A 25,050-nucleotide genomic window follows, 5' to 3' on the forward strand; every position below is an offset into this window, starting at 1 on the left:
TCCCGTTTAAAACTATTTAAATTAGATAAAGCTGGAGGGTAGTGAGACAGATTTAAAAAGCAGATTTTGTGCACACAATGAGTTCTCTCTGGAAAGTGCTGTGTAGTACTGGAGCGTGAAGAAACTGCTAACTGGTGATTTTCAAGCAACTGTCAATACTGTTTGTTTGGCTCAATTCAGTCACCAGCGAAACCCATTCCATATTTTGCTTCAGTAGTTTTACAGCTGTAGTGATCTCTCCTACAAAAAAAAGGACAAAAAAAAAAAAACACACCAGAATCAAACACTATTTAATTATAACTAAGAGAATCTAGAAGGACATATGATACATCAGTGAATACAGATTTGACACTGCCTTTAAACCAGAACAAGTCTTGTACCTACACAACCCCTCCTTCCCTTTATCAAAAGCTTAATAAATAAAATCTGAGAATGAAAGGGAAAGAGGAAGCACAAAACTTGCTCAAGTAGCATCTAAACACTATTTGACACTGCCTTTAAACCAGAACTGGTCCACCATTTCATTTCCTCATAAATTATGGAAAAATAAGTCACAGAATAGATTAAATTAGAAGATGAGCACAAGAAAAAGATAAAAACAAATAGCCATGTGTTATTTCTATGAAACAGACATGTTAGAATATTTGATGGCTGCACTGTAGGATTTTATTCTCATAAGAAACAATATTGCCCCCCAAAAGGCCTAATTATTATTTGAGGAAGACTGAGGAAAAAATATGAAGAGAATGGTACCTGTTTAGTATATAATTAAATATAATTAAATGTGCTATTTATGTTTTATACAGAGCCTTTCTGCCACATGGTGCACAAAACAATTTTCAAGAAAGATTACATAAAATAAAATTCAAGACTGAATAACCCAGGTACAAAATAATTTACTATCTGCACTTGTTACCTGCAAAGATTCCAGGAATCAGAACAGATAGATAATTGTTTTGCTTCCAGTATTTAAGTATTTGGATGCTAAATGAAACAACAGGTAACACTAAAACTATGTATCTAGTATTCTTTTCAAACACGAAACCTACTGGCTTTGTTCATCATAGACCCTTCTGTTCAAATACTTCCAAATGATTTTGGAATGCAACCATAATATTTTTGGTCATTTATCAACAATATATGGTATCCAATATATGGTATTTTCAGACAATAATGAAACCTTGAAAAACCAACTTACGTAAATCCTACTTGGTAAATGTAGTTTAGAGTTGCAAATGTTATAAATTGCTGCTGAGTTGATGATGGCCTCAGCAGCAATTTACAACATTTGCAACTTTTTTTTTTAAACTCAGTGTAATTCTTAAAAAGTCTGAGGTTGGTCAAATTTTAAATAATTGCATTTAAACTTATTAAACCAACACTTTCTATTTTGTGTACTATCATTCATACTTCTATCACAGATCTATTTTTCCCTGGCTGAGATTAATAACAAAGTAAAACTATGCATTCATAAACTCGACTACCCCAATGACTTGTTTGCCGTAGCAAACATCCTTTCAAGCTCATGAGACCCCTGTTCCTACCAGAGTTTTTTCGACAGTAAGACAATTTTTTTCTTACCATCCATATAAGTTCTGTCTTCATTTAATTTTTAAAAAGCCAAGTTATCTAGCGCATCATAAAAAAGAACTGAAATAGTATCCCAGCAGCAAGCCTTAGAAAGGCAAAGAAAGCTGACAAATTCTCCTCTCCTGAAAAGGCCTGGAACACTGACCCCGTTCTAAAAAGCATAAGAGAAAGGACAGGATGTTGCTCTATCACCATAGCCAACTAAATGCACTGACTGTGATTAGCCAAAAAGGAACAAGAATATGCCCAATATAGAAAGAAGTATCTTAAGTGTAAAAAGTAAAGTGTCCAAGTCAAATTCAACTCCCAGCAATTCCATGGGCAGAAACTGTTTATTACTAACTTCTGGTTTTCTTGTTTTTGTTTTAACTTCCCAGTATAGCTAGCAGCCCTCAGTTTCATGGTCGTCTCTCATATAAGTTCTACCTAGGTCTGATCCTCCTTAGGTTTTTATGATCAGCTAAAGAAATTCCATAAATCTGACTTAAGAGATCCATATCCATTACAATCTGACTACTGTAAATACTACTGTCAACTGTGGTCAGTAATACAATGGTTACTCAAAAGGTCAGAGACCTTGGAAAAACCATCTAGAAGCATGTATTAAGTCCAGGGAGGTGGGAAAGACTCAAACAGGGTCCCTCCTGGCTCCCTGGGATATAAGAGGAAGGAAAATTAAAACACAGGCAGACGTGCAAGATTCTCTTATTGCAGCCTATCTCTAGTACGGGTAAGCCTTGTTTAACGTCCACTCATTCAGTGACTATTCAAAGTTACAACAGCGCTGAATGAGGGGGCACTTAGGACGTGTCCTCGTAGTTGCAGCTGTCACAGTGTCCCATGGTCATGTGATCGCCATTTGCAAGCTTTACTACCAGCTTCTGACAAGCAGTCAATGGGGAAGCCGGCAAGAAGTTGCAAATGGCAATCACAGAACTGCGGGACACTGTGACCCTGCAGGATTCGCCTAACAACTGCAACTGGGACTGCCAGAACTGCCGTTGTAAGTTGGTGCAGTCACATGACATTGCGCCTTATGACCGTGTTGCTTAGTGATGGGATTCCCGGTCCCAATTACTGTTGGTAAGCAAGGACTACCTATATAGTTATAGTCTCTCTGTGGAGTCAGTCGCCTGACTTGGTCTACTTCATATGGCTGACAAGAAGAAACATTAGAAACTGGAAAAATCAGCTGATATGCTAAGCCTGCCAGTGTGCCAGACATTTAGAAAAGAGATGGAAAAGAATAAAAATACTGTCTATATGAATTTACCAGACAGTCAACTTGATAAAGCAGCTGTGATTTTAATGCAACTCATTATAGCTGCCACATCTTTGTGAATGAGGCAATGAAACAAAGTAAGTGAAGTTGTATCAGGCACATAGGCAATGCTGGGGGGGAGGAGTTGAAGTATTTTCTTTTAAAAACTTTGTTAACCTTACTTGGGCCCTACAATGCAGTGTTGTTGTTTTTTAATTCCTGCCTCAAAATAGTGGGAAATTATACCACTCATTTTCTGCAAGTATATTGCCAAAATTCAAAGGCACAGTCCAATGTAGTTCCAATAGCTGCCAAAAAAAAAGGTTTAGATCCAAAGGTTGCTCACACTGATTTAGGCAAACACTACTCACCAACAGCAGGAAAATCATATTTCCTATAAGATAACAAAGACCAAATGAGATGGCACTCAGAAAAAAGATTCTCAATGCTAACATGCAGGTAGGTACACACAGGAAAAAAAAATACTCTTAAGATAAAAATAGTTGGTAAGTGAAAGTACAAAGAAGATGTTTAGTACACTAGTTTTAAGTTATAACAAACATGAAGTAGTTTTCAAAGGAGCAACATATCAGGTTAGCCAACTCAAACAGTAAGATTATCATTGTCTAACTGCTCTTCAAGATCTTTGTTGAACATAACAGGTAGAGCTCTTGGCTTCCCTCCAAAGCAAATCTAAGTTCACGAAGGATCGAGAGGAGAAGAACAATAATCAGAAGAGAGGAATTCCAGGGACATGAGTCGAGCCGTGCCCAGGATTAAGAGAAAGGAAGGTCCAAGAGATCTCTAACAAAATGCTGACAGCCTACATTAAACAGAAAAATTGTGTGGATGCCTCAGTATGTGGTAATTTCTAAGAAATAATTATCCCGAAAAAAGATTTGGTAAGTAGGCAAGAGGAAACAGAAGACTTCAGGGACACTCATTCCAAATCTTTATTCCTATTTTGGAGGAAGTTTTTCATTCTCCCCTCCCTGTATCCTTCTCATTGACTGCTCCTTTTCTTATGTAGAAGAAAAACACTTGGAAGATGCTCCAAAACAAGAGAAGTGATATAAACACAGTGAATCTCAGCATATCCTTTTTCTTATTTGTTGATGCAATATCAAAGCTCTTTGGCCAGAAAATAAATAAATAAAAATAATGAATAAAGCAAAAATTACATTTGAAGATGTGCTGCCTCTAAACAGCACAATAGAAGAGGCTTGGTAGAAATCTGCAATTAAGTTTGTATAATAGGTTTTAAGGTTGCAAAAATCATAACCTTATTCCCTGGTGTGTGTCATGGGAACAAAAGTAGCTGTTATAGTACATTAAAACCAACAAACCTGAAGCATTACTGTGTCAGTGTAAGACATTTATAGCATACTTTGACAGGAGCATGGCACAATATGCATGCTCAGAGGCTTGGGTGCCTGGCACAACAAAAAAAGGTGAAGACAGTTTGATGTATTTATTTTGGTCTTTGACTAGTATAAAGTGTAAAACAGAAGACGCAAAATTAATCCAATGATTTTATATCTGTACTACTAAATGTTAATAGTCCATTTACCATAAAATAACTAATTTTTTAAAATTTGTTTAATCATGTCCAATTCTTGGAGACATGAGGGGCTAGAGAAGTCCCTGCAGTTTTCTTGGCAAGTTTTTTTTTCCGGAAGTGGTAAAATAACTAATACTGTAAACTAAGTCTATAACCTAATCTAAAAACTAATGATTTCAAGTTAAGTATGTTAAAAACTGAATAAGCTTTATATTATAAAAAACTAAGATCAATAGAATCGAGACCTATAAAGGAATGAATCAATAATGTTAAGATCTGGGAATTGCTTTAAAGTTTACTGAATTTAGATTAAATAATTAAAAAAAAAAGCTGGCCCTAGTTCTAGTGCTACTCTAGGGTAGTATGAATCAAGTTAAAATAATAACTGTTACTTTAAAAAAGTTTGCAGTAACAACATCAGTTACTGTAATCAAAATGCAAATATATCATGGATTTCTAGTCCAATCAACTCTTACTTGATATAAATCCCCACTGCATTTTTTGCTGCACAGAATTTAGTTACAATATAAGCAATAGAAAAGTCATTATCCAAAAGTAATAAAGGGTATAAAAGTGGTTTGTGCAGCCTGGTATCCTTATGAGTACGGGATGAATTAGTTGAAATGTCAGTGTTTCTGGACAGCATGTTCCATATTTTCTATGGAACACTTCTATGGAATTTTGGCTATTATCATATGGAGAGAAATAGTCTGTAAATGGGATCCACCTATACTTTCCTTCTAGCACAGCTAAGGAGAGGGTGCTGAAATTCAGGTACTGTGTTAGATATGAAGCAGATACTACTTTATATTTGAAACTTTTGCTATTGGGAAAATTTGGAGTTCTTGCCAGTTCAAATTGGTGCTCTACATCCATTATAACTTGTTTTATAGAAACTTTTTTTGTGTATTTATCTCCAAGTCAGTCCTCCATGGACAAGTCCATGTAGAGTAACCTGCTCAAAGTCACCTGGCTGGCTTCTGTTCCTGAGAAAGTACTAAAACTCAGTCTCCCAGCTTCTAAACCAGCGCTTTTAACCAATACACCAAACTGGCTCTAGCCTGGTCCTCCACAGCTTTACAGACAGCTGTGGAGAAGGAAAAAAAAAGTGGTGAACTTACCCACCATCCAAAACTGGAATCACCATTTGTGCAAGTGCAGGATGTCACTAGAAAAATGATCAAGAGCTCACATAATCATACAACTATGATCATCTTAGGTACCAAACATGAACTACCAATGGATATATTTTTGCATTTAAATGTGAATGCCATGATAAATGGAAAGTTCCAGAAGGCTCGTGAAAATACTTTTTTTTTTTTTTGTCTGCGCTCAGTCATTGCTGACCCTGCAGTGACTGCTTGGACGAGTCCTTGCAGTTTTCAAGGCAATTGTTTTTTGGAAGTGGTTTGCCAGAGCCTCCTTCCTAGAGCAGAGGCCAGCTGGCGAGCGCAGGAGGCGGGTTTCTGTTGCTTCGCGCTCTTTTCGGGCGCGCACGGTTTTTTGCACTTACCAGCAACTGCTCCCAACTCCTTTTTGCAAGGCGCCGCCAGCATTTTTCCTCCCACCGGAGTGAGAGTACCCATTTATCTACTCACGTGAGTTTTCGACCTGTTGGGTTGACAGGAACTGGGGAGGAAACAGGAGCTCATCCTGTTTAACGCGAAGGCTGGACTCGAACCGCTGAAGCGTCGACCGTTTCTGGCCGGCAACTTTCAGCGTCATTAAGCCACTGCGCCACTGCGTCCCCCTTGAAAATACATTACCAGAATCCTAACACTTAAAAATAACAATAGCAAAACCAAAAGCAATAGCAGACAAATATGTCCCCAAAGTTTTTGCTCTAAATTCATCCTCCAAACACCTGCATGAAATTAAAGTTTTAACTGTTTTTTTGGAAAATGAGAAAAAAACCCTCACCTAGTAAGTTTAGTTGTTGAGAAAACTCTAAAGAAAAGACAAGACATTACAAGCCTTCCTGTCCCCAGCTCCTTCTATCAGCCCGGCATTCTAAAATAAGAAGAGGGATATTACTCAGTGAAAAACTTACGCACTGCATGTATATCTTCCCTAGTTAAAATTTCTAACATCTCAGGTAACAATGTGATTCAGATCTATATGTGTGATCCTTGAGTATTACTGGCAATCACTAGACAAGAGTTGGGGAACCTATAGCCTTCCAGATGTTCCTGGTAATTCAAGTAGCCTTCATTAGTGATTAATGTTGTTTAATGCTGCATTGCTTTTTGCAGTTCCTACTGCAGTTTTCCTTTACATCAAGGGCAACAGTGAAAGTAATTTCACACTGATCCCACTTATGGAGGGATAATGAAATGGAGTGTTAAGCACTGGTATCCATTTCCTCATGACACAGCTGCTTGTCCACAGATGCTAAGTATGTCCATGAAAGATGTAATTGGAAATTTAATGGATACTATTTGGGTGGACATCACTGTTGATGTATTTAGTCACTGAACTGCAAAATGATGGAGTTGCATCCATCCAGGTTTTGAAAGCAGCTTCCAGATAGTTTCTGGATTTTCTTTTACATTTGTGTTATGGGGCTTAGTTACTTTGTGAGAATGGGTACACAGTTATCCAGGTAATAGATGAAATTTAATGAGTGATAAGATGAGCAATTCATCCTGATCAAAAGAAAAATAAAGCGGTTAACAAAAGGTCTGAATGCTTTGCAATGGATTATTTAACCTATATTTAGTTTATTGACTGGTTCAAGATCCTCATCAATTTCACAGCTGAATAGGAATTAAACCCTGGTCTCTCTAATCATTACTGGATGCTTGCTTTCTATGTAAAGCTGTATTATAAAATATATTCCCCACTATTCATATTGTAGGAACACAAAGATGTGTGTTCAGGGGTCAAACATTTATTAAGAAGGAAGTGTAAAACAGAAGTTCTAGTTAAGTAAACTACAGTGTTTTGGTGGATCCAGGTAATATATTCCTTATTCTGACAGCTATCACAAAACAATTTCACACAGGGTTCCTTCTATTAACATTTTCTGGCAGTTTCAAGTTAAGAAACAGAGCCAAACTGATATATCTTATTTGTGCAAAGGGCCTTTCAACTGAGCACTGTTGCTGTTACTGACAATGCACAATTGAATGTCAGCATGTTATTCCTTGTGTTGCAATGCAGTTATAAAAAGTACTGATATGTACCATATGGTTCTTATTTATATAATTTGTGCCATATATTTGTATAAAGACATGAATGGATATGTATGAAAGATGGAATGTATGAGTACCTCTCAAAATGGACCACAGAGCCAGAAAAAAAATCTGTTCTGGATGATTCAACTTCAAAGAAAACACAGCAAGATACAATCAACCCTCTTTATGACCCACAGTGACATTAATCTGAAATGGCACTTCTACCAGTTTGCTGTCATAATATTTTGCTACTGAACTGTTCAGAGTTTTTTGTACTATTTTGTGGTGTTATGGATTTAAATATGTGCTTTACTAATCTCAACTTTAGAACACATTGGTCTTATGACAACTTATCAGGGAGCAGCAGGCATACACGGTGACCTTTTTAGCCTTCTAGAGAAGCACCACTTTTCAACACTGCTTCCATAATCATTGAAGTTTCACATTTTATAACATAGAATATGTTATGAAATGTGAGATATGAAGATATAAAGTATAACAAATATATATGCACACATGGGAAAGGGGAGAGAGAGGGGGAGAGATACCAAATTATAATAAAAATAAATGACAGAAAATGAATTCCCTCTCCATTTAAAATTAACCCAATTTATAAAATACTTATTTAACAAAATGGTAAAAAATGTCCTTTCTACCTTCAGTGCCAAGACTTGCTATCATTTAAATTCTGAGAGTGTTAACTTCTAGCACAAATTTTAAATCTAGAAAATACTTGCTAAGGCTTGAAATTATTATCTGCAGACAGCCATTCAGGTGAAATTTTCCAAGCCTCCAAATAAACCACCTTGTGTGATGTATGCTGTTAAGTTACATACAAATTATAAGTACAGTAACCTATATATCCTACTTAACTATTTCAAGAAAATCTCAAGTGTCTTGAACTGCAGTCATAGCAAATATATAATAAAACACAGGAATTTCTACTCATTGGGGGAAAATCTATTACTTCAACTTCATGCAAGTAAGCGTAGGGAAAAAGTTTATTAGAATATATGCAATTTGAAGTTTAATAAATGAGTTATCTTCTTCAGATTCTGGAAGGTTTTCAACATTTATTGACAATAAACCCAAAGACTAAATTATTTCAGCTTCTACTAATCAGGACTCTTGCATAAATATATATCATACACAGTACAATTTCAGTCTTTAACTCATCTCTGCTCTCTCCTTCAACAAAATGTCTGCCCTTCTAATACTTTCTTAGTTCTTGCTTACATTCATTCTCTCATGCATCTGAAAGCTTTAAAAGAAAAATTAAACAAATGTCTGTTATGTCTTATAACTTTATCACATCCTCACCATCATACTCCCACAGTGCAGTACCTCCATGATTCAGTTCACCTCTATTAACTGAACTGCTCTCTTATCTTTTGATATTTTGTTGAGAATCCAATAGAAGAGGATATAGGTAGCTCAGGGTTGAATTGTGGAATCCTTGGTGCTCTCTGAGCTTGGTTGTTTGCTTGCAGACATTTCATTACCCAACTAGGTAACATCATCAGTGCTGCTGAGAATTTCCACCTTACCTGCCTTTCCTTCCTTAGGACTTTGAGGGATACAACAGTGGTTGCCCTGTCCCTTTTTCCTCTTCCTCCAGCACTCTCTTCAATCTCATCTCACAAGCTGAGTAGCCTGTTAATTTATTTATTAAATTTATATGCTACCCATCTCCCCTGGAGGGTGACTCTGGGTGGCTCACAATTAAAATGTTGTCCTCATCTAACACTTCAGCACATCCACTTCATTTTTATCTCCTACCAATTCCATCTCCCATTCCCATAAGCCTTCTTTCTTCTTCTCCTCTCCTCTCCACACTACTTTTCTCATCACTGTGTCTACAGTGTTATTCTAAGATAGCACCATTTTCCACAATAATATTTCTTGAACCATTTTCTCTCTCCAGCTACTGGCCAATTTCTCTTTTAGTCCTTCTTGCCTTCTAAAATTTTGCCTAAACAAAACAACTCATTGCTACAAAATATTATTCCAATATCCTTATCCCACACTCCTCCCCTGCCTCTCCTTCCTCTTATTTCAAACTGCAGATTACAAACTGATTTTGGCCAGGTATCTATCTGGTCCTGATATTATTTCCATGTTTTTGAAAACCTTACAGAGAGTTTGCATCAATTATGTCTCATTAACCATTATAAAAATCAGACATGTTTTTCAGGTTTGTTTCCATGTTATTGGAACATTATTGTAAGATTCCACATACATTCTTGTCTACCCAGTTCCTCCCAATAAAGTTTATACAGCAATCATCATAATTTGGCTTCATGAAAAAACACAAACATTTAGTTAAGTATATTTACAGTTAGGCAGGTGAATAAAAAAAGAGTTACTAATATATTTATTTCTATTACAATCAGCCAGCCAAAATCCTTTACAGATTTAAATAAAAGAAAGGTGGGGGAAGTATTTTCCTACCAGGAACACTGGCTCTAAGTTAAATAAAACTGCTAAACATGGAGACTTCATATAACTTCACAGACCAATGTCCCTTCTTTCCCCCCTCCTTCTGCTTGGATTATAAACTTTCAGGTACAGACTTGGCTTTTTAATACTTCATAAAGCACTACATTTTAAGCACTATTCAGACAAATAATAATCTTTAAGACTGGAGAACATTAAGCAGGTGCCAGGTCTCAGTGGTTTTAGGGAAAAATACAGCTACCAAATTAAAGATTCCTTTTCAGTAAATGGATATATGTTTTTTTCTAGAAATTTAGGAAATGTAAAATTTTAGCCAGGCAACCTAGAGTTGATTTTATCTTTTCAACCATCCAGATGGCATAGCTGAGACAAAGACAGTATCAGAGGTAAAGGTGTTCAGTGCAGCAGGATATTTATAAAGCCAAGTTCACAATTCATGGAAGGGCTGTTTATTGGCAGTAAATACTGTACCCAAAAGGAAATCAGCAACTACAAAGAGAATGTGATGGTTATCCTTAAGTTTTATCTGACAGAATTCAGGGCAAATCCTGCTGAGTTTATGGAGTTTGCTTACATGAGGCAGATTAATGACTATAAGTGCTTTGCAAGATTTTAAAGAGAGATTTGTTCCATCTTGCCCACACAGAAATTCCATGATGGAGAATTCCAGTCCCTTCAATATAAGCCTAAAAGCACTTACATTGAAAGAACAGGGATTTTTATCCCAAGAAAAATGAAGCAGCATCTGAACATTTGAATATTATTAATGACAGTTTAATTATCTAGGGACAAGTACTGCCAATCAATAAATGCTATTTTGTCCTAATTTTTACTTTATAGTAACAACTGTTACCTCTGTATAATTGCTGTTAAGTACCCACTGAAAAGCATTTTTGTTACTTAGAAGTAAAGAAGCAGGCATAACCATAAACTCTCATAAACATTATTTTTTAACATCAACATTAGTTTAATTTCCCCCACTACTAAAGAACAAAATCACAGTGTTATTTAAACTTTAATAGACCATGCCACTGCAGGCAGGACATTTAAACTAGTTATAAGCAAATTACATCCCTATATGGTTCTAACTTTACATACACAAATGCTGTAATAAGAATGAGAAAAGATTTATATCCCAGGAAGTAAAAGATACCTTAACAACTCTAAAATAATTTATTTAAAAATAAAATAAAATAAAAATAAAGTTTTCTTTACATAACAAATCATGATTTGCTTACACATCCTTATATAGCTTGTTTAATTGCAAGCCATCATGCAGGATAATATATATATATTATAGTCCAAAAATTCTTGCTCACATCTGTCACATTCAACTATATAGTGGAATGCCTTGATTTCTTAGCTGCCCAGGAACTTTCATCCTGCACTAGACAATAAGACAACCATTCTCTTTCAATATACATTTTTCAACGTACAGAGAGAAAAGACAAAGTATTCTGTCCCAATTTGGCAATTCATGAGATTAATGCATCTGCATTTACCAGAAAAAAAGACCATACTATATTTAAAGAAACTTAACATTTGACACAACTCAAAACATAAAATTGTATTTTTTAGTTTTTTCCCCCCTTATTATTAAGGAAATTAATTAAGAACTTAAAACATTTTTTGCCGGGAGGCACATTTCATCCCCATCATAAAACTGGGATCATGCAAGAGACTTAAGTTTTTTATTCTTTTCTAATTCAGTAAAAAAGAAATGCATGTATTTTATAAGGTATGAATTCATTTTGTTAAAAAAGAAAAATACTTATAAACTCACTTGGTACTTCTAAGTTGTTTCAAAGAGATTGCAAGGTAATTCTTTCAGCAACTATGCCTTGCTAGTCACAAATACATTCCTAATGTCTAAAATAGATACCCTATCATATTCAGCAGTCACACCTCAGGAGCAGAGATCACAAGCAAAGTGAAATGTCCTATAACTTACAGAGTAACTCCAGATAAAACTCACTGACAGAACTGCAAAGCAAGACAAGGCTCCTAAGTATCAACCAGTGTTTATACTCAAGGTAAAAATATGCCTCCTCTTAGCAGGTTATTTTAAATAGGGTGGGTACTTAAAGCACAGCATAACGTCATGATTACACTAGTTATGCCAATTTAATTTAAAAGAGTTCCTGTTAATCTGCCTCCCTCCTCTGAATGAATACAAGGGAAAATTTATTTTAATTCTGGGCTATATTTTAAGATCTCCTTTTCACACATATTATCTTCATAATATTTGGCATTACTCATCCCAATTTTAGTACTAGATGCAAAATATATACACATATAAATAAATAAAACTGCCAGGGAAAGATTTCACAAAAAATCCTTAACTATAATAACTTAGTATCAGAATAGCTGAAATAGGAAAAAAGAAAAAGAAAAAAAATTACATTGTACTTAAATGCTGTCTGAATTTCTAATACAAGCTGGAATTCTAGCTTGAAAGCAATTTTTAGCTATTCCCATAAATAATTTTTCAAATTATTTTAGCCAATTCAAAGAGTTTTAAAATGCAGATGAAATCTTATAAAATGTCAAACTCCATAGAATAGGCAATTACCTTGTTATAACCTTAAGATGCATGACAAAAACTCTTCTATGTTGTTAAATTAAGCTGTTTATCATTTGACTTAAGAACTTTCATGAATAGCACTCAGCAATTTTAAGAGATTTGTTGTTGTGAGGATAGTTTAGCTACCACCACATCCATGTTTAGTGCACGTTGCATGTTATAACATGATTTTAACTGAAGCACCTTCTTTATTCAAAATTAAAATGACCACTCAAAGGATGCACACAACTACAAGTCAGAGCACATAAATGGTACAGACAGAACAAAAAATTAATCTTTTGTTCTTTTTGGTTTCAGTCTAGATGTACTCATCTGCACGTGGAAAGTTTCTTCTCTTTCATAACATTTTACACTTTTTAATATAGCCCTACATAGGAATACTGAAACCCACAAGCAAGGAAATACCAATTTTCTTCAACTTCTTCAGAACTAGGATCCTGTTTTAACACTATTGATAATATGGAATCTGAACCTGAATTGTGTAACTACTTATCTAGATTTTTTGCTTTTACTTCATTCCCATCAATGTCTACGGTAACATCAAACCAATGCATAGATCGGAGCATACTCTCAATCACATCTGTATTTAGGGGATGTGAAAAGTGACCATTATCATGATCATACCACTTTTTGGTGAAATCTGGTTTCATGGCATCAGTCACTCCCTGCAGAAACCAGGCCCTATTAAGAGTTATCAGTCCCAATCAATGGGGAGGCTGTGGGAGACAAAACAGCTCAGAAGACATGTTGGAACACATCACTGCAGTCAATGCATGGTAGTGAAGCCTGTGATGAAGCCTTACTTTGCTTATTCTACTGCATCCTCAAGTAATCCCCTCATACAGTTTATATGAAGCTTGTTATTATATATGCTAATAATCATTGTTTTGGAGCCCCTGAATATCTGCTGTGACAAGTTTTTAAGGATTTCGAGAATAAAATTCCTCACCTTCATGCCAAATTCAGTGCATCCTCTGGTAACATCTATGTTGAGATATCCGGTGTACCGTCAAGGATTAAGCTGTGAGGGTATGTTTCTGGACTTAGGCATGCTACTTGTGAGGATCCAGGAAAAGAATGAACGTACTATTATTCAGTAGTGCGGTCCTAACAGCCTAGAAAAAGGAAGGGGTCTCTTATTGTTGAAGAATTTATTCTGAATTCAGGAGAATATTAACTAAAGTTCCCTTTTGGGGGGGCACCTTGACTAAGAAGGAGAGAACAGTGCAGACATTTTTAGAGAATACCATAGCTTGCTTGTTTTAAAACTGGTTCCAAACCTCATTTTGATCACATACACTTACTTAGCTGTCTCTTTTGAGGGAGAGACAGAATGATTCTGCTTGTACTTTCAGTTGTATTGTTCTTTCATGCTGTTCAATAGGTTTTGGACCTGGAGCACATTTAGAGCATTTCCATTTCTACTTGAAGAACAGCACCAGAAAGTAACATTGGGTAATGGAACTCTGCTCTCTAGCAACTATGTTGGCTAGTACCACAGGCTATTATTTTGTCCTCCGTATATTTAACATGTATATGAAGTTGCTAGAGATTAGGAGTTTAAGGACAAGGACCTACACGGACAACAACCAGTTCTTTCCCTGTGACATCTAAAGCAGGAAAGGCCATTGATTATTTCTGTTCTACCTTGGACTGCATTCCCTTAGAAAAAATAGGTAAGTTTTTTTAAAGGTGAGCCAGAGTTCATTATTGTCATTAGAGTTACAAGTGACCTTTGCATGAACACTTATTACTAGCTTCATTTCAGTATACCAAATATGGTATTTCCTAGATAGTGATAGCATATCACTCTAATATTGTGTTTACAGACTGCAGAAGAGCATTTTATGCAGTTACCTTTGTGCATAATCCAGAAACTGCAGCTATTAATAATGCTGAGGCACCCAGCCATATATATAATTCATTCTGTTAAACTGCCACCCTTAGCTCCTGAACAAAAGATCAGATACAGTATAAATCTAATACATCAAATACACTATATATTAGCTATCAAGCCAAGTTCAACACATTAGCTATCTAGCCAAGTTCAAGATCATCTTGGTAGCATAAAAATACTCAACAAATAACTAACAATCACTTTCCCAATGCAGATCTGTACAATTGTTGAAAAGGTATTACAGCTTATAAAGTGGCAATTACTCAAAATATGAAACTTCTCTGGGGTGGTGACTGCTAGGAAGCACCAATTGTGGTGTGTTTTAGACCCCTGTTTGAACCATTTTGTTCACCCTGTTCTTCCCCTACCCCACAACCCAGTTTTGATTTTAAATAAGTGAATATTTTAACTGTTGCAATTCCCTAACCTAACCCTAATTTTCTATTTTGTTAATACTGGGGTTTGGGTATATAACAGTGGTGTAGAACCTGCAGTTTGACAGTTGAAAATGGACCCCAAACCTTTGCACTTCCCTCCTAAGCAACCATTAGTTCTGCCACTGCTTTTTTTCTGGATTTTTATTAAACTTTCTAGTCTAACCTACAGTCCTATTGTTTCTTCGAGGTCTCTTATCCAAGCAATAACATCTGATTCCGCTTAACTTTTAAGATCATTCAAGGTCAGTTAGGTGCTGCCACCTAGCAGGCTTCACATTAATATTCTCTTTTTATAAAGGATGCAGCAAGGCTGCTGGCAGCCTTGCCTTAGTGTTGTAAATTTTATGTGAAGATCAAAACTTTGTCAGAAAGACTGGTAACTGGTGACTAGTTTATTAGATTACACTCCTACAAATTTTGGATATGAGCCTGTCAAGAATTAGAAACAATTGTACAAACTTTCCTTTACCACCATTAAGCCCTCTAATAAAGTCATCCTCTCACTTAAAGAGTGGGAAAGCCCAGCCCTGATTCTAAATTCCCACAAGCCTCAACTCATCCATCTAGTCATTAAATCCAATGATTGAGCCAACAAGCACAAAAGACTATGTTACGGGGGGTGGGGGGGGGAGCATTTGTTTGGTTTGAAAGGATACATTTAATTCTAACCCAATCAAGACAACCTCTAGTCACATGAATCTTTTAGTCCTTTAATAGCTATATTGTAGAAAGACTCCAAAATGTTCCCAGACAATAGATAAAGGGTTGGCTTAATCCTTAAAATTACTACATGTACAGGCAAAATAAAAACAAATGTTTGTATCAAAATGTAAACAAGGCATGGAAATATTTCAGAAGTTTATCATTAACACAGACACCATGACATGGGAAACTATGACTGACACACATCTTCCAGCAATACAGCATAAAACTGATTTATAACTACAAGATATAAACAAAAGTAGGGATTTAAGATCCACACAAAAGCAGTGATTTAAAATTGGTATCTTCAACATATGTATCACTACACTCTAGAAACAGTTTAAAAACAACTATTGTCACAACACATTTTTATTTTATATAACCCATTATGTTTGAGAGCAGTGCTAAAGCTTATCTACCTTCAAAAAAACATATGAAGACAATGATCAGGAAAGAAGTCTCTATAGTTAATGTCATACCAGAATAGTTGAGATAAGAAAAAATAATTTATAAGAAATACATTTTAAAGGATTGGTTATCTCTTAACTGCTCTTTTGAAGAGGAAAAGAACATTATAAGAAAAGAATCACAGGATTCCTCTTCCTCTGCCCATGTGTCTTTAGTCTGAGGTGGTACTTGAAGAGTCAGATAATAGTTCTCAGGATTTGGCCCTGAGACTTGTTATCCCTATGTTACATCAATCTATTTTGGATTACAGATACAGTAAGGAACAGATACAGTAGCATCTCAAACAATGCAACAAGTTCATTGGAACCAGGCTCATATTGATACTCAGAAAATTGAGAGTTAAAGTATCAGCATGTAACTTGTTAACGAATTAGCATGGAGCATCTCAATACTCAAGCAGTGGATCAAACACAACCTCTCAGCCAGTAGGGACATCTTACTGTCTCCCTTCCCGCTGCCTGCTACAGAGAGAGAGAGAGAAAGGGTGGGGAGGAAAGAAATTCAAAAAGTGGCACTTTTCCTAAATATAACAAAGCAAATAAGCATGATGAAAGATGATTAGACTATTTAGCACCAACTGTCAGATCCACTTGGTAGACCATATCAAAAGAATCAACTTGACTGGTAGACTAGAACTATACTTTATTCAGACAGGTTATATTAACAGAATCTTGCAAGTCTCTAATTGTGCTGTGCCTCCCTTCCTTATACCCCAGTGAATCAGAGAGGTATTTGCCTGAGCTGCTTCCAAATATTATCTTACTTACCAGGACTTAAAGAATGCTTCATCTCTCTTTGCCTAGGTAATGGTTCTTGCATATTTCAAGGCCATCTTACTCTCTACACCAACACAGTTGACCAGGGATATTACACTTTTTTTTTCTTGAAGGAGGTTGCATTATAGTTAGAGTTGATATATCTTATCACCTGAGATTCATTTGGCCCCAACCCTTTTGGCATTTTGTAAATGTTTGAAGACCTGGATGTTCCTTTGGTCATGGGGCCTGCAGATGGATGAATAGAGTAGTTGCACTCTCTCAACCTAACCAATGTGATAGGATAAAATGAAAGAGGAATAATCATGTATACTACTCTTAACTCCCTTGAAGAAAATGTGATAGCAATGTAAGATATGAATAAGATAAATCAGAAATTTGAGGCAAAGCATTTGCAGTTGAGTCCAGTTTTCAAACCAGAGAAATCAGGCTTCCAGAATAATTCTTAGGTTGTCAAAAGCAGAAGTAGTTCTTTGTTTTTATCTGGGTCTAAATTTAATGTACCAACTGTAGCATTATATGTTCTTTGAGATTATTTTTCACTAAAATTTTACTCATTACTGCACTAAGTCTTCATTTAAAATAGGCAATAAATAGATGCCAAGCATACAATCCTTAGCAGTATTGTGTAAAGTCATCAATTGTTGAATACAGGTAGTCCTTGCTTAGCGACCACAATTGGGACTAAGTGATGTGGCTGCTAAGCAAAACATGTGACTGCGACAGGCTTACAACCTCACTTCCACTGTGGTTGTTAAGCAAATCACCACGGGTTGTTAAGCAAGACATTACATGACTGTGACTTGCAATTTTACTGCCGGCTTCTCCACTGACTCTGTCAGAAGCCAGTTGCGAAGCTCACAAATGGCAATCACATGACTGCAGGACACTGTGACAGTCATAAATGCGTGCTGGTTGCAAAGTGCCTGAATATTGTTCACGTAACCATGGGGAGGCTGTGATAGTCGTAAATGCGAGGACTGGTCATAAAGTTACCTTTTAGCACCATTGTAACTTCAAATGGTTGCTAAACAGGGCAGTCATTAAGCAAGGTCTGCCTGTATATGAATTACCTCAAAATACATACTACCATTTATATCTTTCACTAAATTTGGGTTCTTGACAAGGGCCGTCCTTCAAAGTTTAGATCAGCATGGCGCGATATTACAGGCAAAATATTGACGATTAGAAAATAGCCACAAATAAGGGGAAGATCACCTGAGGACAAGACTTGTACACATTTGCTAAACTAAGATTTAGTATAATGTGCAACAGAGCCACACATTTATTCTTGTTGAATATTTATTCATATTACTATATAAAATTAAACACACAAAAGAGAAAGTAGTTACCCTCTTATGTAAAGATGTTCAAGTTGGAGTTTTCCAAAATAGTTCAAGTTTATCATTAAAATATTTAATAAGCAAAGAATGATGTCTAGAGAATCTGTCAAAGAAAAGTAAAACCCACTTAATCAAACAGATAAAAGGATGTATCTTCCCAGAGTTAACACTTCTTGAATTTGACATGGGCTTCAATCTAAAACCACCAATGGTATGATAAATGTATTAGTTTAAGATAATATAAGAAACAGATTTTGTTTTCACTAATTTGCACAATTATACCACTAAAATTTTAGTCTCACAATTAATAAGAATACATCAAAGTTCCAGCTAAAACAAAAGGCCTAAGAGATACCTAGAGCGCTGCTGGCGGAAGACAAGGAGCGAAGACGACTGAACACAAGCTAGAGCCACTATTAGGGCCTACCTTGTGGCAGTAAGGGCAGCGAAACATAATTATTTCTCTGCCCTTATTGCATCTGCAGAAAGTTGTCCAGCGACCCTTTTCCGAGTGACTTGGTCCCTCCTACGAGGGAATAATACTGAAGTTCACCTACAGGGTCACTGTGAGGAATATGCCAGACATCTAGCAGATAAAATCACTTGCATTCGCTCTATGTTGGAACATGCCCTTGCGGTGGAGGTTACAGGGGCTTAATCTGGCTTGGCTATCTGGGGGGAGTTTGAGCCCGTTGAGCCTGAGGAAGTGGACAGGGCCCTCACAGATGCTACCTCAGCCACTTGTATGTTAGATCTGTACCCCTCCTGGCTTGTTAACGTTGCACAGGAGGGAACGCGTGATTAGGTCTGGGTGGTGTTTAATTCCTCTTTGAGAGAGGGGGTGGTTCTGCCAACTCTTGAGGAGGTGGTACAGCCCCTCAAGGGGTCATCTCTTGACCCAACTAACCTGGACAGTTTTTGTCCAGTTTCCAACCTCCCCCTTTTTTAGGGAAGGTGGTGGAGAGAGTGGTAGTGTGGCAGTTGCAGAAGACTCTGGTTGAAGCAGATTATCTGGACCCCTTTCAGTGAGGGTTCAGGCCGGGGTTTAGGACTGAAATGGCATTGATTGCGCTCTTGAATGACCTCTGGTGAGAGCAGGATGAGGGTAGTACATCCATCCTTGCTCTTCTTGACCTCTCAGTGGCATTCAATACCATCGATCATGGTATCCATGGTACGTCCCAATTCTCAGATCAAAATAATTTTCACGTTTGGCATTAAACAGACCTTTCAAAAATAATATTGATGGCCATCTATTATAATTTCTCTTTCAGATAGATTCAGAGACATCTATTTTATGATCACCAATTTCTTTGCTTTAACTGTATTCTATGCTGTCTTTATAGGGTTTAACCCAAAAGACAGTTTATATGTTGTTTAAATAAATAAACATGTGGGATGTGGCTGAGAAATTACAAAGCTTAGCAAAAAAAGGCAGTGGTGGGGGCAAGCATGGTGATCAGAAATGTATACTTTCCATGGTTACACATCATACTTTTTAGAACTCAGGGATACTATGTTTGTTAATTACACTTCAAGCCCAAAATTAAAAGTTTTGAATTTCCATATCTATTTTACAGGGCCCTACAGAATAGCATCTAGGTAGATGAAACCAAAAAATGATTTGAATTAAAATTTTTCCAAAGCAAAATTATATTCATTACTTCTTACTGGGTCTCAAGAATGTCTAATTCTTAAAATTACTACCATGAACTCTGTGGATAGTTGATTAAAAATGTTTAACAAAGAGAAAAGTTTACTCTTACTGAGGTTACAGAAGCACATAACATTCAAACATACAAAACTATGTACTTCCTCTCCATAAAAATTCAATCAATCCAAGTATATATAAAAAGCTACACGCTTAAACATTTTATGCAACCTCATAATATAGGCTGGTGTTCATCTTTTCCCTTTGTTACCCGCATTCAAGAAATCATTACAGCTGATTATGATGTTCAACATAATGGCCAGGCTTCCATGCAAACAAATTAGGAGATAATCTTGGGTTACCAGGAGCAAACTGCATGCTGATATGTATTGCCAATCTGGACCTGTTTGACTCTCCCCACTAGCACGATACATTAAATCAGCCAGAACTTAAAGTTGATTGTATTGCCCAAACCAAGGATCCTCACTTGATATTCCCAAACAAGCCAAGATTTGTACATCAAGAACAAAAATGCAACAATGCAGGAGCCCCAGTTAAGACAAAATAAGTTTTTCATTTTCTCTTAGTCAACCACAGAAGTAAGAGTAGCCAAGTCAACATAACAGACTGTGTTTCACAGCCTTTACCTCATTCACGGGAAACCAGGTTTTTCCAAAATCTTGGCTTTGGGTTGTATACAAGTATGCTTGTATAGTGTTGGCTGGAATTACAGATACAGCAAAAATGTGAATGTTATGCATTTATATAGTTAGCAAGATTGAACACTGCAGCATTCTTGTGCTACTGCATAACTTATTTGTTGTTACTGTTATGTTACTGTAAGCTGACTGAAGCTCTTCACAGCTGTTTTATTCACAGAAAGACATGTGAGACAAGCTCTATAAATACTATGACATGGAACCCTTAACAACATGCATCCTTCTTACACAGGATCTCAAAACTGACACCCTACACTCTTGGTCAGAAGTCCACAGCAACTGCTATTTTAGGGAAAACACTAGTGACATTTCAGTCAACAGTTTGTCCCCATAGCAGATCATTCTCTCTGAAAATCTTAAGTAGCAGTACTAAGTAACAATTGATTACTTCAGTAGCTGCTACCAGGTGGCTTAGCATAAACATTTATATACTTTGTTCAATCGCCTCAGATATGCATCTTTCCAGGAACATAGAAGAATACTTTAATGTAATCTTGACATTACAGAGCCACGATCTAGTTCACAGCTCACTCTTCTGTGCACTATTATATGTGAATTGCATAAATGGAGCTCATATGCTTATTTACAGAATTATAACCCATATTGTTACTAATTTATGTGCAGGAAAATTAAAAAAAAACAACCCAGAAGGCAGCAATGACCAGCAACTTTATTCTACTGCCAAGAAAATTACAGGTAGTCCTCAACTTACGACTACAGTTGGGACCAGAACTTCCATTGCTAAACAATGTGGTCATTAGGTGAAACATTATGTGACTGCACTGCTTAGCGACGGCAGTTCCAGTATTCCCAGTTGCAATTGTTAGGCCAGGACAGCACTGTTAGGCAAGTACCTCATGCTTCTCCTGCCCTGCTGCGCTTGACTTTGCTTGAACTCCCTCCACCTGGCTATCTTACCCTCCCTCTGCCCTTTTGGCCACCGGCTGCCCTGCACAGTGGTATTCTTTGGCGGCGGCAGCAGCAGCACTGGGATTGAATTAGAGGACCTGGGCCTTCAGCAGTCTCAGCCAGCTGCCACTGCCCCCAGGCCTCTACTTCAGTTCCAGCACAGCCAGCACCACTGCTGAGTGCTGCCTCAAGCCCCACACCACAGCCAGCCAACCCAGCACACAGCGCAAAGCCCTGCACTCCGCAGGCCCTGCGGTGCCCAGCTGACTTTCACCGGCTTCCTCTTGCTGACAAAGCACACCCAGCTTGCCTTATGTGAGGCAGCTGCTGGCTGCGCAAGTCCTTCTTCCCAAGGCCACTCACACCATTCTCCAAACAGTGCACCCTGTTCCCACACTGCTTCAGAAAACCTTTGGAAAGATTCTGAGGTCTTCCAAGGCATCGTGAGAAGTAAAAGAACTGGCACATTACATATTGGAATGCTGATTGTATGCTAAATATAGGATCATTATTTTCATTCCATGATGATATGAAAAATTGGAATGCTGAAAGTAAATTAAATTTCCTCTTACAAATACCAACTAGTTTGTGAGACATTGGGTTGCTTTCTTTGCAGTTAAGGCAGACAGGTTAAGGGGAAAAGGGAGAGTGGAATCTGCCTGACATGATGAATTGTGTAATGTATAAACTTTATAGGAGTTTCACTAGGACTATTAAAGTTTTTATTCTACTTTGTTAACCATTTTAACATGGTTAAAATATGTCACATGTTAAAAGACTTTAGATCTAAATTTTAAAGTTTGTAACTTATTATTCAAATCTGAAGTGGAAAAAATATTCAGAGAACACACGGGCAAAAACATCACTTCCATTGGCATCTCCTTAAATCTATTGTTTTCTTGGATCTGCCAAAAAAAGATGAGTTTCTTTAACAAGCTGCCAACAGTTGTAACAAACACATCCCTCCATGTTTCCCTTCCAAATTTAGATCACTGCACAGTAATAGAAGCCCTATTTGCATTGATTTTAATATTGGATGTACACATATACTTTTATACCTGCATAAGAAAACACATCACTAAATATGAATAGCTACTGTACACAAAGAGGCATTGACCCTGTTTTCAATATTTGAAAAATATATTTCAGATTTAAATAATTTAACAGGACATGGTTGTTGTTAAATAATTATCACTTACTAATTATTAAATTAAATTACATTATTAAATTAAATATTAGTAAATAATATTACTAATTAGATGGGGACTTTGTAAAATCATGAGAAACAGCATAATAAATCTAATGAACTATAATCATCTTCACTGTAAGCAACCAATCAAGATACAGTTAAGTGTACCAGATCAACATTTCTGTAACTGCTGTACTTGAACTGTTAAAAGCCAGCACATTAAAAGTGCATAAAACAATATTTTATCATACTATATAAAACAATATGCCTTTTTCCCTGTTACATAAGTAAAAAGGTATGAAAACTCAACACTCATGATGATAACAATAATAATGACAATTTATTAAACTTGCATGCTGCCTGACTAGAACTATATTAACTTCGGTCAACAAACTTCCATATATGGCATAATAAAACAAATATTGTGGTTACAGACAAAGCCAACATATAGCCCAGCTCGATGAATTCTAAATCCAAAATAATTGTGGGAATTCAACTTAATCTTCACAGTCACCAAAAATCAATTTTTTCTATAACAGCTTTAACACTATTAGAAAAGAGGGTACATGAAAATTAGATGCTATTAGCACTGGAGCAATAAATTCTACTTCTATACATAAACCCCAGTAGGATGGACAAAAAAAAAACATATGCATTATGGCTTCCAAAGTCATGCAATACTGTTACCATAGGGTCCATTTTTAAACCTTGTTTCAAGAAGAATTCTTGATAAGAAATTAAAATGGGCAAGATTCTTGGGGGGAGGGAAGCAGCATAAGCAGCCTCATGCTCTGCAGATCCTTTGAACTAAACTCACAAGGCATTGCCAGCACAATGGTTCCAGCTTCAACGAGACCATAGTTCAACATACATGAAGAGCACCAGACTGTCTATCCTTGCAATAGAATAATTCCTCATATTTATGTACAGAGCAGCTGATTCTTTTTTAACACTGAAAATTTGCAGACACATACAGAAGCATAATCTAAGCAAAGATGGCAAAATATGGAGGACACAGTTACATCTGATTTCAAAGCAATGAACCTTCTCAAAAATAAGGTTAAAATGTAAGCTAAAACAGAAAACCAGAAAAATCAAATCTCTTCAAGATTCTTAGAAGCTATTTAAAATCTCAACAACAGAAGCTCAGCAAAAGTGTGCACCACAGATTGGAAAAAGTCCCAAGAAGTCCAAGAAGATGCCAGTTTTGTTAGTAAGTAGAATTAAGGAAGCCATAAAAGGCAAGAAGGCTTTTTCCAAATAATGGAACTGTTGCCCAAATGAGGCAAACAAGGAGCACAAACTGGAAAAACAAATTAAAGTTGATGATAAAGCAAGAAAAAAATTGAGGAGTGTATTGCTAGGAGCATTAAAACAATTTTAAAGGTTTATTTAAATGTCAGAAATAGGAACTTGGTGAGAGAATTGGACCATTACAGAACAAAGAGGAAAGATGAATAGATACCATGCATGAAGTGATTTGTTTCAGAAACAGCACTGGAAAAACTAAGTCCAGTAAAAATAAGGAATTGCAGAATCCAGATGGCATCCACCCAGCAATAGTTCTAAAAAAAATAAAATGTAAAATTATCTTTTAACCAAAATATGCTTATCTCTGAAAACGTTCTCCACATTAAAACACTGCAAAGAAATCACAACTACATGATCTGATAACTGATAATAAAAAATAATAAAAATATGACTTATCAAGCACAAATAAGATAACCAATCAGCTTTGTATCTACAAACAGAAGTCCTACTACCTCACCACCAAAATATTATAACTGTACACATATCTGTGAAAGGATGAGTTATTGACAATAGTTAGCAAATATTAGCCGCCATAATTGAAAGGATAAATTAATAAAACAGACAGATCTCACAATGAATAAAGCCATCAATGATGCAGATATGCAGCTATGAGTTATGCAGCGTGAGGATTACCTGTAGTGCAAATGATCTCTTTAGTACTTTAGTCTTTAAGTCATAATCAAACCTATACTATACCATTATCCTCCCTTTAGACACAGTATTAACATTATACATAATTTATTTATGCATTTTAGTGATATGATCTTATATTTTGTGTTAGCTATTTTTTTTATTCTATGTTATCACCTAAACATTATTTTCACTATATTCACTCTCATGTTTAAAATCTTAAACTTATAATTTTAAGTGTGTTGATATCATGATTTTAAAGCTTGTGTTAGTGATTAAAAATGTTTAGTCATTTTTAATAATATATACATTATTATTTTAATGGACAGCTGTAATCCTATTTTTAAAAAGTTTATTTTGCTGGTCAATGACCAAAATAAAGAGACTTG

General features: G+C 36.2%; 1 protein-coding gene across 4 annotated transcripts in view; it reads right to left on the bottom strand.

The window, feature by feature from the left end:
* Nucleotides 1–102: 102 nt before the first annotated feature.
* Nucleotides 103–25,050, bottom strand: part of SMIM19 (small integral membrane protein 19) — a 42,769-nt gene continuing 17,821 nt past the window's right edge. For all 4 annotated transcript variants that reach the window (XM_088135400.1, XM_088135472.1, XM_088135356.1 and 1 more), the window contains one exon: nt 103–240. In XM_088135400.1, the coding sequence (XP_087991526.1) occupies nt 128–240 (113 nt within the window). In that variant the 3' untranslated portion in view covers nt 103–127. The remainder of the gene's footprint in view (nt 241–25,050) is intronic.

Source organism: Python bivittatus, unplaced genomic scaffold (assembly GCF_059951505.1).
Source record: "Python bivittatus isolate LINGU-HERP-01145 unplaced genomic scaffold, Pbiv_v1 ctg000000_np1212, whole genome shotgun sequence".
NCBI lineage: Eukaryota > Metazoa > Chordata > Lepidosauria > Squamata > Pythonidae > Python > Python bivittatus.